Source organism: Pyrus communis, chromosome 15, assembly GCF_041283825.1.
Source record: "Pyrus communis isolate YQ-2024b chromosome 15, ASM4128382v1, whole genome shotgun sequence".
NCBI classification, from domain to species: Eukaryota; Viridiplantae; Streptophyta; class Magnoliopsida; order Rosales; family Rosaceae; genus Pyrus; species Pyrus communis.
In genome coordinates this window covers 33,700,265-33,719,778 of record NC_142579.1, presented here as the reverse complement: position 1 = coordinate 33,719,778, position 19,514 = coordinate 33,700,265, and the positions used below count along the sequence as shown (strand labels likewise).

General features: G+C 38.1%; 3 protein-coding genes and 1 pseudogene across 6 annotated transcripts; 3 read left to right on the top strand and 1 right to left on the bottom strand.

The window, feature by feature from the left end:
• Window positions 1-448: 448 nt before the first annotated feature.
• LOC137743265 (Haloacid dehalogenase-like hydrolase (HAD) superfamily protein) lies at window positions 449-3,714 on the top strand. Of its 3 annotated transcripts, none has more exons than XM_068483135.2 (7): window positions 449-609; window positions 1,441-1,510; window positions 1,641-1,800; window positions 1,975-2,056; window positions 2,448-2,664; window positions 2,767-2,831; window positions 3,292-3,714. In XM_068483135.2, the coding sequence occupies exons 1-7, from the start codon at window positions 517-519 to the stop codon at window positions 3,544-3,546; spliced, it is 942 nt and encodes a 313-aa protein (XP_068339236.2). In that variant the 5' UTR covers window positions 449-516; the 3' UTR covers window positions 3,547-3,714. The 3 variants fall into 3 exon arrangements, with proteins under 3 accessions (XP_068339236.2, XP_068339243.1, XP_088542152.1); XM_068483142.2 differs by having other exon boundaries at window positions 479-609; window positions 1,441-1,542; XM_088686026.1 differs by lacking the exon at window positions 449-609 and having other exon boundaries at window positions 1,432-1,542.
• A 1,140-nt stretch (window positions 3,715-4,854) lies between these two features.
• LOC137743004 (cyclin-dependent kinase-activating kinase assembly factor-related / CDK-activating kinase assembly factor-like protein) lies at window positions 4,855-7,461 on the top strand. Its single transcript, XM_068482929.2, has 6 exons — window positions 4,855-5,037; window positions 5,908-6,009; window positions 6,429-6,502; window positions 6,586-6,689; window positions 6,869-6,934; window positions 7,057-7,461. Exons 2-6 carry the CDS (start codon window positions 5,945-5,947, stop codon window positions 7,327-7,329), a joined length of 582 nt encoding a protein of 193 aa, XP_068339030.1. The 5' UTR covers window positions 4,855-5,037; window positions 5,908-5,944; the 3' UTR covers window positions 7,330-7,461.
• A 761-nt stretch (window positions 7,462-8,222) lies between these two features.
• LOC137737583 (DNA-directed RNA polymerase 3, chloroplastic-like) lies at window positions 8,223-18,925 on the bottom strand (annotated as a pseudogene). The gene is made up of 19 exons (XR_015956840.1): window positions 18,063-18,925; window positions 17,263-17,464; window positions 16,983-17,116; window positions 16,738-16,807; window positions 16,464-16,522; window positions 16,176-16,293; window positions 15,763-15,876; window positions 15,222-15,345; window positions 14,726-15,142; window positions 14,494-14,543; window positions 14,101-14,171; window positions 13,853-13,925; window positions 13,509-13,662; window positions 13,159-13,235; window positions 12,981-13,092; window positions 12,581-12,628; window positions 12,393-12,507; window positions 12,211-12,314; window positions 8,223-12,120 (listed from the first exon to the last, which is right to left on the bottom strand). The product of XR_015956840.1 is annotated as a DNA-directed RNA polymerase 3, chloroplastic-like (transcript).
• LOC137742997 (Tetratricopeptide repeat (TPR)-like superfamily protein) lies at window positions 8,232-11,198 on the top strand. Its single transcript, XM_068482923.2, has one exon. It carries the CDS (start codon window positions 8,387-8,389, stop codon window positions 11,090-11,092), a length of 2,706 nt encoding a protein of 901 aa, XP_068339024.2. The 5' UTR covers window positions 8,232-8,386; the 3' UTR covers window positions 11,093-11,198.
• Window positions 18,926-19,514: the final 589 nt, after the last annotated feature.

Genomic DNA, 19,514 nt, shown 5'->3' with positions numbered 1-19,514 from the left:
CTCGAGAAATTTTTAGTGTGCTGGTAACATGGTCTTGGTACATCAAGTACGTAATATAAATGATTAAATCACTGAAGAAAAAAAATTAACCGCTTATATTACATGATTTATATCAAGCACATTGAAATATTTCTTCTTTCCGTTTCCTTCAATTCAGTTCTCATCTTAATTATGTTATTAATCACTTATATTACGATACTCAATATACTGATTCATATCCGGCACATTGAAAATTTTCTCCACCCCTCCCCCTTGGTTCGGTTCTCATCTCAATGCTGTTTAATGTTCAAAAACGTTCATCCCTAAGGTCACTTTTTAAAAATCAATTTTGTTAGATGACAAACGACTTTAAGCAGATAATGTGGCCTCTACCCTTAAATTACCAAAAAGGTAAGGGACTGATTGGCAAATAGATTCAGAACAAGTTAGCTTCTCACGTGCGGGGCCTTATAACGTGTAAGTAAAATATCAAACAAGCACACCAACCGAACGAACCACACAGGGCGGAAGAAGAAGATGATGCCCAGGTGCTCTGTTCAATCGACCGACGCTCATCTCTTCCAGAGCATAAATGGCCTCCAACAGCTTGCCGAAACGCACCGTTTCAAGGTTCGCTTTGCTATCCATTTTCGCTTTCCTTTCACCTGATTATTCGTTTTCTTTAAATTACAAATTCAGATTTTGCCCGAAATCTCCTCTCCTAGCTTAATCCAAGTTTTATGCATAATTAAGCACAACAAAAATAAATAAAAGGCTTTTGGGTCGGCTATATGAATCCTAGAATGCTATTGTGCTCGGTTTTGTGTCACGTCTTTCGTTTGTTTCAAGTGTCTTTTCTTAGAGTCTCTTCCAAAGTCTTTCTAGGTTTTCCTCTACTCTTTCGATCCTGAATTCCGTAATTAAGCACGAATAGAACTTTTTACAAATCTTGGATTTAAAAAAAAAGAACTTATTCAGTAAATGGAAGCTAAATAATTAATAAAACACGTTTTAGTGTCCTGCCATTGTCCCTTCGATAAAGACGATCTCTGAAAATTCATTCACTTTGGAGACCGTTGAGCTATTCATATGTGTTGTCGACGATGGTTATGTTAACAAGTGACATCCTCAGATTGAATCGTCAATTTGTTTGATACATATGGATGATTGAACGGTCTCTGGATCAAATAACTTTTTCTAGAGATTGATCTTTAGATGACGATGAAGGGAATGAACAGTTTGTATGATAAAACTATGCCATGTCACCATTGGAGGAGGAGTGGTTTCTTGCATGTAAGCAAAGTAATGCCAATAGTGAAAGGTTCTAGTTTTGATCGAAAGATTTATTAGAAGTTCTATATGTGCGTATTTTCGTTGATTTAGTGAGCTTGAAGTGATTTCATAAGCTTTCCAAAACTTCAACTTACAATATAAATTATGTGTTTGGTGATGTGTGTGCAGGCCTGGTTCTTGGATCAGTTTGGAGTTCTCCATGATGGGAAGCAACCTTACCCTGGTGCAATTTCAACATGTATGTTTTCATCTGTTTGTTTTGGCATTTGGGTAAGCTTCTGTTTTAGTTGGTAGTGCAACAAGTCGTTCTAGTCTCGATTAAGCAATGAGGCAGCGGTGATTTGTTTGAACTTGTTCTTGTTTAATAGTGAAGAAGCTAGCAAGCAGTGGTGCAAAGATGGTTATTATAAGTAATTCATCAAGACGCTCGTCTACAACCATGGATAAATTGAAAAGCCTCGGGTTCGATCCTTCTCTTTTTGTAGGAGCCATCACTAGCGGGGAACTGACACATCAAAACTTACTAAGGTTGACCACCAAACCATGTATTCTTTGAACAATATCAATACTATATGAGGACTCGCATGTAGGTTTCCAACAATATGATAACATTATGGCTCATTTGCATTGGTATTACGACGAACTGTTTAATTTCTGCAACCATCCACATTGTAACTTCTCCTGTATGGTGTCATGTAAAAGGAGAGATGATGCTTGGTTCGCTGCACTGGGAAAATCTTGTATTCATATGACTTGGAGTGCTCGTGGTACCGTATCTCTTGAGGTACAGCCATTGTTAACTCTGGAGGCCATTTTTCTCCCTTCCTCTAGTGTATCACACTTTCTTGAAGGAGCCTTTGGGGGCTTTCTTTCTCCCCCGCCTCCTTCAGGCGTCCGTTAAGATACTATTTGAATTTTATGGCATAGTGGCTTTACTTTTCAGTAAGACAGGAATCTCATCATTTACTGTCACTGATTTTAAGAAAAATATCCTTTACAGGCCAAATATGATTTGTAAAAGATTCAAGATTGATTTTTTTTTTTTTTTTTTTTTTTTTAATCCACACGCATTAAAATTTCCCCAGATTCGCTTAACAGAAAAATCTAGCTATGGAAATCATGAAATTGAAAACCTAGTCATATGATCTTACTATTACTTTATCAATCTCTTGTAGGGATTGGGATTACAAGTTGTGGAGAATGTTCAAGACGCCGAATTTATTTTGGCCCATGGCTCTGAAGCCTTGGGGAGTCCTTCTGGTGATGCGATTCCAATGAAACTTGAGGAACTTGAAAGTATATTGGAACAATGTGCTGCTAAACACATCCCTATGGTGGTAGCAAATCCAGATTTTGTGACTGTTGAGGCTAGAGCTTTGCGTGTAATGCCTGGTAATGCTATTTATTTGGCTGAATACAATACCCATATATATGATGGATATTTTTAGCTGTGTTGATTGTTTGCTTATATGTGCCTCATGAATTTTCTATTAGGGACTTTGGCTTCCAAGTATGAAAAGCTCGGGGGTGAAGTGAAATGGATGGGCAAGCCTGATAAGGTAATTTAACGACATTGTTCTGGTTACCATTGATACTGACTTTTACCTTAATATATATTGCTTTTGCACTCTACTGTCTTTCTTTCTCTTGGTTGCATCCAAGCACGTAAATGTGGTCAAGATATTGAGCTCGCGATCTGACCCTTGTATGAGTTTTACATATTTGGTGTTCCCTAACATAAAGCTTTTGCTCCACTCTTGTGCAACTTCTTTAATTGTTTGACTGTCAAATAGTTTAGCGAGGTTTTAGATTTGTGACTTTTTATTCAGTAAAGCGACTTGAAATGCTTTTTAATGCTACGTGCATTCTTCTCACATTGTTCCTTGATTTGGCAAATGGATATGTAAACCTTATCTCAAATACGATATTGTGAATTGTTTCCCAGTTATTTCGTTTCATAGATTTCTCCGTTCTCTTTGCTTTCCTTTCTGACAAGCTTAATTATACGTTTTTACACAGATCATCTACAAATCAGCTATGGACTTAGCTGGTGTAGAGCCTGCTGAATCTATCGCAGTTGGCGATTCTCTTCACCACGACATCAAGGGTGCAAATGCAGCTGCAATCCAATCAGTTTTTGTCACCTGTGGGATCCATGGAAATGAACTTGGACTCAATAGTTTCGCAGACGTTGCAGATTTATCTTCCGTGCAAGCTCTTGCTTCCAAATACGATGCATACCCGTCGTATGTGTTACCTGCATTCACATGGTAGAACTAGAATCCCATTGTAAACATTAATTAACACTAGTTTCGTATCACATTTACGATTTTTTCACAGATGGATCATCCGTACTTGCGTTTATCGATGTTTGAGACCTTGAACCATTTGAGTTTTTGACCTGTTTTGGATGAGTGAAGATCAAGGATTTAGATTCATAAACTGATTCTTACAAGAAAGTAGCTAGTTATTTGACGTGACGTAAATCTTTTCGATAACTTGTTTTTATTAATTCGGACGTTAATGCATACTCCTTGTGTTGGTGCTGCCATATTTATAGACAGACGTATCAAGGATGTTAACAGGGGTGAGTTTGGTTTCGATCCGTTCGGGTTTTTGTTGGCCGAAACTGAAAACCAAACCAAAGTTTATGTGCGGTTTATGTTAATGTTGGTGTGCAAAGTTTGCTCAAAGTTTTAGGAATGCAAGTACAAGTTTCAGGAATCAAATCAACGAATAAAAACACTACACAGATTGGAAGGAATCCGTATCCTCTGACTGTAAGTAACTGTAACGTTGAGGAATAAAAAGCATTTTTGTCTTCATCAGACGATATGTTTATTAGAAAAGATGTTAAATTAGGAAACTAACGAGGTTTGAACTTACGCTGTGATGTAAGAATAACACTTCTCTCCATCACAGTGGTAGAGGGCCACTTGCGAATAAAAAGCTTTTTTACCTTTCCAAATCTAGGCCAGTTTAATGATAAATTGGAGGAGGTTAATTTATTTGTCAGTTCACCTTTTTAAGAACTAGAAAGAATCAGAGGCGCATTTCAGTCTTCCCTAACTACTATTGTTTGATTCACAAGTACAAAGAGTCAAACGTAAAACGTGTCGTGTGGAATACAAATATGAAATTCGTCGCCAATCACTTGTTCTAATTATTCTCTAGTGGTCTCATTCTCATTAAAAAAAAAAAACAAAAAATCCAAAAAAACAAAAAATCCAAAAAAATTTTGGTTTTAATAAAAAATGACAAATGAAAGTGTAGTGAATAATACTAAAAAAAAGTAAAAATAAACTGTAACAGAAGTGTTTCGTTAAAACTCTTTAAAAAAAAATATAATCACACCCGTTTGATTTTAATATAAAAGTCGGTGGTCAACTTGTGTTTGTTGTATTTTCTTCTTTACTGTTGAATTTTTTAATTTTTTAATTTATTTGGTAAAACCCAACAGTTTATGACCGCAATCAATTCCCTTGAATTATAAGATCAGAATTTCCTTGGAACTGTAAGATCTATTTCTATAGGCCGTCAGATTGATCTGACGATAAATATAATATCTAAAATAATATCAGTGTAAAAGTTTCTCGTTCTTTCACAATCTTCCCTTCCCGTCTCGCCACCACGCCCACCACCGAACCAACCTCCCCCTCCAAGGCTGCACCCACTCGTCGCACCCCGCAGACTGGTTTTCTGTCGTGTGACTTGAGTTTCATCTCCTTCTCTCCTCACCTCAATCGTCCACTCTCCATCTCCCAGGTATGCAACTTCTGCAACATCTCTCTCTCTAAATTATCAATTTTGTGCAACCCATGGCCGACCCAGGTTGTGATCAAGCTCGATTGGTTACTGGGTCGGACCAACATGGTCGCTAAGCCTAACCCATCTTCTAATTTTTGATAAATTCAATACCTTTACCTTGATTTAGCAAACACCAGACTTTTTGTTATGCTAATTACATGTTCTATAATTCTCAGCATATAAGAATAATGAGATACTTCACATCGATATCAAAGAGCCTGAGTAGTAAGAAATTCGTTTTCTTTTCTCTTGTTGTGGGGTGGAACTTAAAAAGATGAGAATTTCTGTTTAGGCAGTGAGAGTTCATCTGGTGATGTGGATGCTACTCCTTATTCCAAAATATTGAACGAATTTGGTACGTGACGAAATTTTCGACAAGTATTGTGTTAAAGACTATGCCATGATTCTGAGGTATTACTAGCGGGATTGTGTTATCGCTAGATAAGCAGGGACCGAGAATTTCTTAGGCATATGGACTTTGGTCATTTATTGGATTTAGATATTTTATCTTTATATTACAGCTTCTCAGTTAAAACGGCATTCGACTGAGGATTTAGAATCCAATTTCCTTATGAGTGGTGCAAAGTGGTTGTGCTTCATGTTGTGGTAACCTCGGGCGCGTAATTGACTTGATCTTTCATTGCCCAGACGTGTTACGTTTGATGTTTGAATTTTGAGGGTTCAATATTTAAGAGCCATTTGGTTTTGAAAGGGCATCACATAGAGGCCCTAGTTAACATTTTCACGAACGTGTTCGAGTATATAAATATACACTCATCTTGTTGTAGCTAAAACAGAATGGAATTTGAGATCTCATTGATTTTGCAGGAGCAAAAGGTGAAAAGAAGGCTGAAGGGGCAATAAAATGGTGGTTACCAATTCTAATTCCCAGAACAGGGAGATTGTGGTCAGGAAGAGGATTGCAAGCATGTAACTCTCTGTCTCTTTCTCCCTCCCTCCCTCTCTATGTGTGTATGTGTCTTTGTGCACACATTCAAATTTTGGTTGTTACCTTGGAAGTCATAGAAAATAAGTAGTTGAAAATTTGAAGTTAGTGTTATGTTAAGAAGTGCTTCAAGTTTAAGTAGGAATCCTGGACTTATTAAGTAAATCAAACACTTCTTCAAGGAGAAAAATCTGTAATGCGGCTGTATATTTTGTATGAATGAGTAAAACTTATGGGACTGAACTGAATTTAAAAGGCATTCAAGCTTATGGATTTTGATATTATGGAATCTTTTGATGTATTAAGTATTGGAACTGATTGAAGCACTGTAGTATTTGCTATTAGCCAATATATGCTTAACAATTCTATTATGCATCTTTGACGGAGATGATTCACTGTGTAGATTCAATAAACGAGAAGAGGATTTTTCTTCCTTGAGAGAATACAATGATTACTTGGAGGAAGTGGAGGACATGAGTAAGTTTTTCAGCTTAGCTGTTGCTTATACGGTTATATCGTGATGAAAAGTTAGTCTGACAACGGGAAAAATCATTTTGTAGCATTTGACTTGATCGAAGGAATAGATGTTCCTGCTATTGAATCGAAAATTGCCAAGTACCAGGAAGAAAATGCCGAACAAATAATGATTAACAGAGCTCGTAAGGTACTTCAAAATAAGATCACCATGTTTTTATCCCTTTCCTTTTTTGTTCCTAACCTTCTGATTTTGTATAATGAAAAAAGAGGAAAAGAGGATGCGGGCAAAGTGGCAATATTGAACTCTTAAATATTTTCCGCTAAGTTTATGCCATGGTTCTAATGCTGGTGTTTTTGATTGAATAGGCTGAAGAGCTTGCTGCAGCTCTCGCAGCAAGCAAGGGACATCCTGTACAAAATGAAACTGATGCGGTAAGAGTGGGATTGTTACGTGTATCCATTCTCTTTTGTTTTCTTTATATGACCTTGCACATTTTAAATGTTGAAATCCTTCAAAGAGATTTTGTTAACTGATATGATGTGTCTAATGATAGGGTCTGAGCCAAGGCTCACAAGCAGGATTTGGTGCTGGTACACAGGGCCAGTATGCTCCTACAGTTTCAGGGCAACCACGTCCAACCGGCGGCATGGGTCCACAACCACTACCACTTGGAGGAGGGGGGCATGATCTGCACGGATACGCTGTTGACGATGAAGAAATGGTGAAGCTGCGAGCAGAGAGGGGTGGTCGGGCAGGAGGGTGGAGTGGAGAGATAAGCAGGAAGAGGGCACTTGAAGAAGCCTTTGGTAGCATTTGGATTTGTTAGGATCATAATTTTTCTTCCAAGTCTGTAATTGTAAGAGCAGAAACATGCCTTCTTTTTATGGAAAAAGAGAAGGCAGAATTATGTACGAGTGCCAATTATTTATTAGAAATATGCCTTCTTTTTATGCAACAACCGTCCTCTTACATTTGAATTTGAATGTTTTTGTTGGTATCTTTCGCCAGACGGGTAAGATGGTACAAAGTAGTATACTCTTGCTCGACGTACCTGGACGGGTTCAGTATCAACTTATTATAGCTAGTTCATTGTGGTTTAAGTTATTTTTTATAAGATTTTTTAGCCAAAATGGTTTCTAAGATTTGCATAACTTCTTACTTTGATCCTTAAGTTTTGAAATCAGTATAAGTGGTCTCCGAGATTGTCTATCATCAATCATTTTAGTCATTTCGTGAAAAATTATGTTAAATAAAAATTAAAATGGACAAAAATACCTTCAATTTAAAACAATAGGCCAAAATGAGTTGACAAAAAATTAAGGGTATTTTTGTCGTTTTATTCTTATATAATGGAGATTAGACAAAAAATTGAGGGTCTTCTTGTCGTTTTATTTTTATTTAATGGAGATTTTTCATGCAATGATCAAGATGATTGATGATGGACAATCTCAAATACCACTTCTATTAATTTTAAATCTCAAATACCAAAGTGAAGAGTTATACAAATCTCGAAAACCATTTTAGTTAAAAAATCTTTTTATAATCAAAGTAAATATATCGATGTATTAAAAAAAGTTGGGGTAGAAAAATAAAACTAAAAATGGAAAGGAGAAAAGTCGGTCCATGCAAATGCAATAACCAATAAGAACAGGGGCAGTACCGTTATAAAAATAAAATAAAATAAAGGCATAAAATCCTGAAAGGCGCTAACTTTCCTCCACAGCTTCAAACTCCGTTATCTCCAACTCCCAAATTCAAAGTTCTGTTCATCAGAAATTACACTTTCATTTTGCAGATTCCAGAACAAGTTGATGATAAAGTTGTGTTCTTTTCCCCCTATTTGTTTCCGGTGAGTAATTCATGTATTGAATCGGCTTATATATATGATGACCTCACTGAGATTTTCAATCTCCTTGGAAACGTTTGATTCTTCAAACAAGTTAAATTCTTCTTTTTGCTACAGTCGTGTAAATGTTAGCAGAGCTTGTGTAGTTAATGCTCTGAATTGGGGAAATCGGATTAAGGTTTCTGGGCTCCCTTTCGAATTGTCGGGCACCTCGGAACTGAACCAGATGAGTGAGGAAACCAATTTGAGCTTGGTTGAGGGAAACCCGGAGTTTCGACACGAAAGTGAGAAGGGGTCTGGGGGGCCAAAGAAAGAGAGTAGGAGAGAAAAGGGTTTGAAGTTAAGTTCAAGAAAGAGTAGGTGGGTGAGGGAATTGGAGAATTTGTTTGTGAATGGTGGTGAATTTGATGTTGATTATTCTGTTATTAGCTCTCACTTGAGCTTGGAGCATTGTAACGATATTTTGAGACGGCTAGAGAGGTGTAGTGATGTCAAAGCTCTTAGATTCTTCGAGTGGATGAGAAGCAACGGGAAATTAGAGCGCAATGTGAGCGCTTTTAATTCAGTTTTAAGAGTGATGGGTAGGAGAGAAGATTGGGATGCAGCTGAAAAATTGGTTCAGGAATTGCTTGCTGGTTTGGGAGGTGAGCTGAATTATCAGGTTTTCAACACCCTTATTTATGCGTGTTGTAAGTTGGGGCGCGCTGAGTTGGGAGCCAAGTGGTTTCGAATGATGCTGGATCACAGGATCCAGCCGAACATTGCAACTTTTGGTATGCTAATGGGACTTTACCAGAAGGGTTGGAATGTTGAGGAGGCGGAGTTTACTTTTTCTCAAATGAGGAACTGTGGAATTGTATGTCAATCAGCGTACTCAGCGATGATCACAATTTACACCCGCATAAACTTGTATGACAAAGCGGAAGAGGTCATTGGCTTGATGAGAGAAGATAGAGTGAGATTGAATTTGGATAATTGGTTGGTAATGATTAATGCCTATTGTCAGCAGGGTAAAGTAGATGATGCTGAAGTAGTACTGGTCTCCATGCAAGAAGCGGGGTTTTCTCCAAACATCATTGCATACAATACTTTGATAACTGGATATGGGAAGGCGTCTAAGATGGATGCTGCTCATCACCTATTTCTGGGCATAAAGAATGCCGGATTAGAGCCTGATGAAACAACTTACCGTTCTATGATTGAAGGTTGGGGTCGAGCTGACAAGTATCAGGAAGCAGAATGGTACTACAAAGAGCTGAAGCGGTTGGGGTACAAGCCTAATTCGTCTAACCTGTACACACTAATAAACTTGCAAGCCAAGCATGAGGATGAAGAGGGGGCAATCAGGACTCTTGACGATATGCTGACAATGGGGTGCCAATATTCCTCGATTCTTGGTACTCTTCTGCAAGCATACGAGAAGGTAGGAAGGGTAGATAAAGTGCCTCGCCTTTTGAGAGGTTCTTTCTATCAACACATTCTTGTCAGCCAGACTTCTTGTTCCATACTTGTCATGGCTTATGTGAAACACTGCTTGGTGGATGATACTATGAAAGTGTTGAGGGAAAAACTGTGGAAGGACCCGCCTTTTGAAGATAACTTGTATCATTTGTTAATTTGCTCGTGTAAAGAGTTGGGTCGTCTTGAAGATGCTGTTAAAATATACAAGCAAATGCCGAGACATTTTAACAAGCCAAACATGCACATCATGTGCACAATGATTGACATCTATAGCATCATGAGCCTATTCACAGAAGCGGAAAAAACTTATGTGGAGTTAAAGTCTTCTGGAAACTTATTGGACCTGATTGCCTATAGCATTGCTGTGAGAATGTATGTAAAAGCTGGTTCTCTGGAAGATGCTTGCTCTGTTCTAGAGGCAATGGAAGAACAGGAGGGAATTGTTCCAGACATTTACATGTTCCGTGATATGCTCCGGATTTATCAACGATGTGGCAGGCTTGATAAGTTGAAAGACCTGTACTATAAACTCTTGAAGAGTGGAGTGACTTGGGATCGGGAAATGTACAACTGTGTCATAAACTGCTGTTCTCATGCTTTGCCAGTCGATGAGATCTCAGAGATCTTTGATGAGATGCTTCAACGTGGTTTTGTTCCTAATACCATAACCTTCAATGTCATGCTCGATGTATACGGGAAAGCAAGGCTTCTGAAGAAAGCTAGGGAGTTGTTCAGGATGGCCCAAAAGTGGGGTTTGGTTGACATGATCTCATACAATACTATTATAGCTGCTTACGGGCGAAATAAAGATTTCAGAAGCATGTCTTCAACATTTCAAGAGATGCAGTTCAAGGGCTTTTCGGTTTCCCTGGAAGCCTACAATTCCATGTTGGATGCTTATGGGAAGGAAAGCCAAATGGAAAGATTTAGAAGCATTTTGCAGAGAATGAAGAAAACAAGCTGTGCTTCTGACCATTACACGTACAACATTATGATCAATATCTATGGAGAGCAAGGATGGATTGATGAAGTTGCCGGTGTGCTGACTGAGTTGAAAGAATGCGGACTTGGACCTGATCTATGCAGCTATAACACGTTGATTAAGGCGTATGGAATTGCAGGAATGGTCGAAGATGCTGTCCACTTGGTCAAGGAAATGAGAGAGAATGGTATAGAACCTGATAAGATAACCTATGTCAATCTTATCGCTGCGCTGCAAAGAAACGATGAATATTTGGAGGCTGTAAAATGGTCCCTGTGGATGAAGCAGATGGGGTTGTAAAGTTTACAATGCTCATGTACATAATCTACGGCGTTTTTTTAGCCTCTCAACACCTGATTAAGATCTTGCTCATAAATAAATAAAATCTACTTTCGTTGATTCGATATATTTCTTCTGCACTTAACAAGTAGTGTGGTTTTAAGGGGTAGCAAATCTTTCATTTTGTCTCCTTAGGGTTCTCGCTGAAACTCAAATGTGACGCGAACGGTCCTCTCTCGGAGGTCTGTTCTGTACATGCAGAACAATTTTTGCATAACAACAGTCAAGTAAAGCTACCACCGTTGCTGGAGAAACTTATGCTTGTACTGAGAGTAAATTCAAAGTGACGGACAGAATTCGACCCCAAACACGAGCGATAATTTTACATTTGAACAGAACTATACTTCATTTCTTTACAGTTGTTGCTCACAAATTTGCAAGTTTCCATTGACAAGTGTTACATCTATCTTGTATGTTTAAAGAATGATATTTTCTCCTCCTGCTCTCATACAATACAACATATGTTATACGTCGGAACACATTGAAAAGAATGACCTCCGCTAAGTTAGCGGCCGCTTCGTATCTACTTCTCTTGCCTCAAAAAAATATTCTACGCTCTAGAAATTTTATACGACCTTGAATTTCTGTAGAAGTCTCCCTTTCTGTACATGGGTCAGCTCCGACATGGACCGGATCTTTAACAGTGAAGATTGATCAATACCCATGAGAATCGTAGACTCGCGGATCATGGGAAATCAACGTTTGTCCTTTCGGCTTTCACAAAAGCAAACTTAGGTTTCTGTTTCACACTTCACGTTAAGTGCTTACCCGAATGAATTCTTAAAATAGCTTCTCGGTCATTCCAGGAGTGGCATATGATACGTGTGGCAATGCTGCTTAAACATCGTTATCAATGCTTGCTGCTCATGTACCGAGTTTCAGTTGAAAAAGTACGGAGATTCTAGAACCGCTTGCAAGTCGAAGTTGCCTCTTTCTGGGAGGGGAGGAAATGTCAACGCTGGATATGATACTCGGAAGCTTTCTAGCAACTGGGAACAGGCCGAATTATCATGAAGTCAATAGAAATAAACAACGAATTCAACTCAGGATGGGCTGCTGAGAGGAAAGTTTCTACTTACATTTTCAAGTATCGGCATGCTGTACAGCTCTACAAATTTTTCCCGAAGTATCTCGTTCATTTGGTCTACGTCACATGCATGAGTCCAGAAGGAGTCAAGCACCCCTACAAACATTTTTTAACATGCATGTGAGAATTTGAACATATTTTAGCATGTAAGTGAGAACTAAACCATGTGTGAACCTGCAAAACATAGGCCAGTGTCCCTGCAGGCAAGAGCGGTCATCATCATGTGTGAACCGTCAAGTGAGTGAACAAAATTTGGAGGAAATGCAGTCCTTTGTTTTCTACCATCTATCTGGAATCGACAAAATGTTAACTCTACAATAATTTATGAAAGAGTAAGGAAAGAGAACATTAAGTAAGCTAACTGAGTTACTCTTCCGCTGCAAGGCTAAAACCTTAAGGGATGTTCTTATCTGCAACCCCAAGGAGAGAAAAGTTACTAAACTATCACTACAACATTAAAACAATGTAAGTGACATCCGCGCCTTTTAATTCAGGATGTCGGACAAAAAGAAAAGATGTTGGACTTAAGGAAGGGCAGAAAACCTACTCTATAAAGTCTAAGATACCGTAACGGACAGCCAAAACTAGAGACAAGGAAGAAAAGAACATGGAAAGAAGAAATGATACGTGAGCACAATAGTAGATGCAATCATGCAACCTATCTTGATATTCTGTACTAAACAATTTCTGTGACGGAATTTTTCCAAATACTGGTTTGCCTGTTGATGTAAAATTAGTATTTAGCTAAGCTGTCAAACTTACAAAATGCCGTTCATTTTTACAGTAGGGTTGCACAACAGGAAGACCTAGAGGAGTAGTTCAACGCACAGGTTGATTTTCTGAAGCAATTACCTGCAAAAGTTTGTAAACACAACTTAATTTATCTACCAGGCCTATCATTTAGTGTCCAGAACATGACCAAGAACAAAAAAATCACCACATCTTGGCACAATCACCGAGCCAGCCCATTATACCACGCGCAGCTTGGAATATCTCTCCAAGGGCAGCCAAAGTAACCTATGGAAAAGATGAAAACTTAGAAAGTACGATCTAGATGTAGCAGTTAAGTTTTATTTATTTATAAGAAAGCAGGGTAAAATCTGGCTAATGTTTAAGAATAACATGAGGTAACATCTATAAATCAACCATATTAAATTGGTTAACAATGCAATGCATTTGCATGTTAATTTTCAATTATTATCCAAATGATGAAATTCAAGAAACGTCTGCGGGTAAATCTTGATCAAAAAATATTTGGTCACAGGAACACAAAGGTGGCTATGTGCTTACTTTAGCAGCGTAGCAAAGCTGCAGTGAACAGTAGTCTATCATCCGTAATAAGACCCTTCTCCTCTAATCTTCTTTTTATGTGTTCACGTGCCCCAACGTAAGTAACTCCATACACTGAAGTCATGACAGTCTGTTTTACCAATTTCCGGTCAATCTAGAAGCTTCCAAAACAATAGATTGTTAATTTCATAAATATGCATACAGACTCTTGCATCTATAAACACTATATGCATTCCTGCATGCATAATTACATAACTGAAGAAATTCACATTAAATAAGTAGAAAAAACTCATTTAGACAGTATATTACAACTTTGAACTCGAGAAGAAGAAAGGGAGATCAACCTGATTAACTAAGACTCGGGCTAATAAAGCATTTGGGCTTGTAGTCGGCTCCTTACTGCTCTCTTTCCATAATCTCATGTACCATGACAACATATAAATATAGAAGATAAGCATTGGTCATGTCACCTCTTCATCTAATATTTCTTCACCTCATGGCACTATTCTCTTGTACTTTTATCCTTGTGGCACGTCTAAAGGGAAGCAAAACCTATTGAGTAAAATATGGAAAATCTAATAATGGTATATACCTTGCAGCAATTTCTGAGTAAACATCAGCAGGTTTCTCTCCAGCAACTAAGTTGACTGCAGCTGCTTCCAACTGAGAGCATCACAGCAAATCAAATCAATCAACAAAGCAAAACTTTTACATAAAAATAAGAAAATAAGCTCCTATATTATATATAACAGAACATTGATTATTTTGACAGAAGAACAAATAAAAAATGAGAAAAATATGAGAACATAGCATGTAAAAAGCCCTATACAATCATATTTTCTAGATGACTAAACTTCCTTTACTACAAAATTTACAAAAGTAGTTTAAATAAGCAGAACACATAATGTAGTACGATAAAATTAGAGTGCAGTAACATGAAGATGCAAACAGAAAACTTATATCAATGGGGATAAAGCCAACTTACACTATCTCTTCCCAGGCTGCAGAGTGCTGTAAGCCATTGCATGAACCATCCTAGAAAATTGAAAGGTCATCAATGAAATATAAATGGAAACTTTTTAAAAAAATTTTTTTTTTATCATTTGACCCGCACAAATAAGTTTTAAATGGGTTTGAGTATTTATATAATCCTAAACAAACTTGCACAAACTGCAGTATCTCATTTTTCTACTCTGAGGGCTAAGAAAGCAATTTACCTGATGGATGGGCAAATGAGAAATGACAGTATGTAGTGATGGGCTATTTAACGCTTCTGACAGATTGATACAAGTTGCTAGGCACTGGAAAGGATCTTCAGCTGTTAACTACCATCAGTCTCCATTTACAGGGTTTGTTGTTGAATCAACTATATCATCAATGTGATGATCAACAAATCCTTTGCGCTCCTCATACGAAACCTTTTCAACACCACCCGCATGCAGGTTTGATAAATGAATCTTCAGCCAACGTAAACCAGACTTCCCTAATGGGCGTCCTTCAGCAAATTCAAGGATTCCTCGACAGAGATCAGAACTCAAATGATTTAAATGTGGATGCATTGGGTAAGCTCGGCCTCGAAAATCAAGATTGTGAGGATAATAAAAGCCTTCCTCATCCTTCATCTTGCAAGCAACCTATTTCAGAATTGTTTGCTCAATATTATATGATTTCTTATCAATAAATAAATACTATATAATTAGATGGAGACCTTACAGAGAGCTTAAGTTCTGTATCACATCGCTGAGAATGCCTTTCTTGGTTAATCTTTTCTTGCACTCCATTTCCATTCCTGAACTTCTGTTAAACCCTCAAGCGGTGATTCATCTGGTACTGGAACCTACAAGCCCATGAGAATATTTACGCCAGATGAAATTTAAAGCAAAATCTAAACATCACAATGTCAGCAAACCAAAAATATTTTGCTGTAATGAAAATCAACCAACAAAACCAAGTAAACTCTCCTGACAAGGGAAATGACTACATTATCCTTACTCTAGTTTCTCTGACTACATTATTCTTACATTAATTTGTTGTTTGACAGAAAGTTAGAAATCATCCAATTATGTTACTCTTAAATTTTCACAAAAGAGAAACGAGAGCTATCCCACATTGGGGTGTTGGCACCCTATAGGTGCTCATACTTCATACTAATGCTATGGACGTCAGCTTAGTAGATTAATTCTCTGGACAGAGTAACACAAAGGTTGAATACAAACAATTTCTTATTAAATTCAAGAGATCATTATGTGCTCACATCTTCACGAACAACCAAGCCTGCAATGTTGCCACCTCTAGCCCAGATGCTCTCCACCACGCTAAGTACTTTTTTCTTCACCCTCCATTTGGTGCTTCCAGGCATACCTAGGGCCTGCACATGTCAACAAAAGTGAATATCATTATTACAATGTGTACGAGAGAGTATATGTTGAAGGACTAGAATAGATCCATGGTTTGCCTCTATGCACAGGGAAAGCTCAGTTAACTGATGTTCCATTACAGATTATAACTACTATTGGTTGTACCCAGTATTCTCAATCAGAAAGGGGCAGTGACAGGAATGATGGTGCATCTCACCATGTATTAACCAGATAACTGAGCAAAGGCTCTGGTCCTGACCTATTAATATTATGCAAGGGAAACGTAGAATGGAAATCTAACTTCATGTACCTCGAATACTTTCAGCATCTGCTTTCCAGAAATATTCCTCATTGCATCTACCTGCTTCCTTGATCCATGAGTACGCATGACATAAGAAGGTAGGAACAAGTGACCACCCCTGTCATACCTGCAAAGATTTAGATTTTATTGGCATCTGAGTGCATTCTTCTAATTTATTTGACATTTTATTAGCCAAAAGCCAACTTGAATAAGATTTCCTTTATTTGTTAACTGAACTGCTGGTCCAGAAACAGAAAGAGAACCTGCTAAATGAATATAATTTATCATATCTCATACCCCTTCCACTTTCTGGGAGGCACCAACATTGGCACATAAGGAATCAACATATGTTTAGCCTGTAAAGAAACAAAGCATAAAATAACTGTAAGTAGCAGGAGTGTCCAAATATGAAAATGTAGCTTGGCGTATACAATTATATTATACATTAACTTGATGGGGAATAATTGATATGTATTGTTTTTTAATTATAAATCAATAACTTGAATTCGCAGTGCAAACTGAATTCAAGTATACCGAACAAGAAAACGCAACACAGGAAAGAAAAACTTACAGTTTTATCAAGCCCAGTAAGAATTAGGGAATCACATTCTATAACTCCATAATTCTTCACAAGTTTCTGCCTATAGGACCAAAAGAAGTTATATATTAGAGCAAAGGAAAAGCGGCAGAGTTAAGGTATATGAATGGTTATCCTTTACGAACATACGCCGCATAGGTATCCATATCACCACAAAAACTCTACACATTTGAATACTACAACTTGTTGGAGTGGCAAACACCATGATAAAGTTTTACCCTGGACTTTTTGTTGCGGCCTTAAATCTGTGCCTAAATGCCGGTCTCACATCAGGTGGACCATCTACCAACTGGTTAAGTGGAGGTTGTACATAAGCTGTTTCTGTTAATAATTCTATCAGACGACTTCCCAGCTGCAATATCACATTACATAAAAAACCAAAAATTAAATACATAAATAAATAAAATTTGGATACCAATAATATATTATATAATAAAAAATATACAAAAGGATTCCTCAGCCATACTGAAATAATAAAAAATGCTCAAAGCAACAAACCTTAGCCTGTGTATCACGACCCCAGGGCTTAATTTCTTCTTTTACCAAGAGCTTTTGGACCTCTCTTAGTCTTTTCCTTTTAATTAAAACATTAACACATTTCCGGAGTATCTCCTCCTTGCTCAGACTGTCTTCATCAGCAACAACAGTCTTCTTTCTCTGGAAGTTTTTGGTTTTTCTCCAAGAAACTGTGAATCCTAACCTGAATTGTAAGGTAACAATATATGATATTTAAACTTTAATTCAGTGATACTGCTGATACCGAGTACAAACAAGGAAGTAATAATGATAAGCTTAAACTGCATCAAAATAACACCAAATATATAAAATAAAAACAAAATAATTCAAATTACTCCCACTTCTTGGCCTTCCAATTTTATCATTCTTGAAAGTGTCACAAAACTAGGAAGTTGATCGTAATTTTCTTCGCTGCGAAATCCAAAATGAAAGGACTCCTTGAATAGCAGTCAAAAACAAAATTAAGCCTTTTGTACCATCCTCTGAAATCTGCAATGTTTCCCTGTTCTCTTAATTGAAGTTCCTAAATTACAATTCTAAATAAAAACAGCTGAGCAGAATGGCTTTTTTGGAAAAATAAATCAATAAATGAGCTAATCAGAATGATTAACGCTCGAAACTCGTTCATTTCATGGGTGTAATATCCTAAAATTCTAAACCTTTAGCTTTTATAATGCACATCATCTCGCATTAAGTTACAGTGTATTCATAAACCAATACACATCGAATCATCATCGACAATCTGAAACGCAAACACAAAAGATTAAGAATTTAGAACTCACCTCCTGCTCTATGGCCATCCCGATATGAACAGCAGCTTGAACAACCTGCACACACCCGTCTTGATTCCCCACCATAACCAAACCCATCATCTTATGCATAACAATCAGCGCCATCTTATCCGGCGGCAGCAAGTCAATGTGCGGCGCAAACGCCGCTTTGTGCTTCTTCGTTTGCTGCACCTGCTGCTCCCTCGCAATCGCCTCCCTCAGCGGCTCAAACCACCCCAAAAACAAGGCCTTCACGTACGGCAAGCTCGGAGCCAGCTTCTTCTCCCACATTACTCGTTCCAAATCCCTGTACTCCTCCACCATTCTCTCCCACGCCTCCGTATCCGCCTTTATCTGCCGCCGCCGGAACAATTTATACTTCCGCCGGTCGATTTCCTTCGACTCCAATTTCAACTCTTGGTTGGCCTTTTTGTACATTCCCTTCAGAAACAGCGCGGCAATCCACGGCGGGTCTTGGATAAAAATCCGCGGCGGTGAGTCCTGCGGCGTAATCAGGCGAAATTCTCTGATGGGTAACTGTAAATTCATCGAATTTTCTACGAAATTGTCTTGAACGGAGTCTCAGACAAGGTGGGAGTGAACGGGGTCGGAAGGGGGCTTGAGGCTGAGGGGGAAAGGAGTGGAGGAAGACAGTGATGGGTTGAAGAAGAGGCGGTTGGAGGCTGAGCTAAAGAGGAACTTGTGGCTGAGCTTCGACGGCTTCGGCCACGTGGAACTGTACGTTTGAGCTTGCGGGCAAGACGAGAAGGAGGCTGTGGAAGCCATTTTTGAGAGAGCGAGACGCAGCTCGAGCCTCGAGAAGAAGATGAAACCTCGCTTAAACCTTTCCGTTGTCCATTTTCGAGATATTTTACCCAACCGAAAAAAAGTACGTTAATATTTTTGGTGGCAAAAAAAAGGCCGCCCGTTAGAAGCATAAAAAGGCCCACATTCCAAACATGCGGGCCGCGGCCCATACATGAGAAGTGAGAATCGGCAAGTAAGCACACATACACAGCATGATTGAGAGTGCTTCTAAAAAAGCTAAACTCGCAGGGGAGACAGATATCGTATCTATTTTTTTCGTAGTATTTGTAGAAGTAGAATATGATTGAAGTGATCTGTGATATTTACCCATCTCATATTTTTTGAAGAATGTTTTGTTATTAACATGTTTACTTCCATTGTAGGTAATGTGTTTGAGTTCAAGGACATGCGTACTCTACATTTGGAGGATTTGCGAATCCCTCCGGCTTATGTTAAAACTTTCCAAGGCTTGCCCCATGGCATCTAAGTTGAGAGAGAGAAATTGAACAAGTATGGCCGTCATTGTTTCCAACTTCGTTTGAATGAAAAAATTAAAAATGCTTCTAAACAATTAACACTTGAGTTTCTAATCACAATTTCAACTCGTGTGTTTTTCATATTTCATTATTACAAACAATTTCTTCCACACTACCTGGC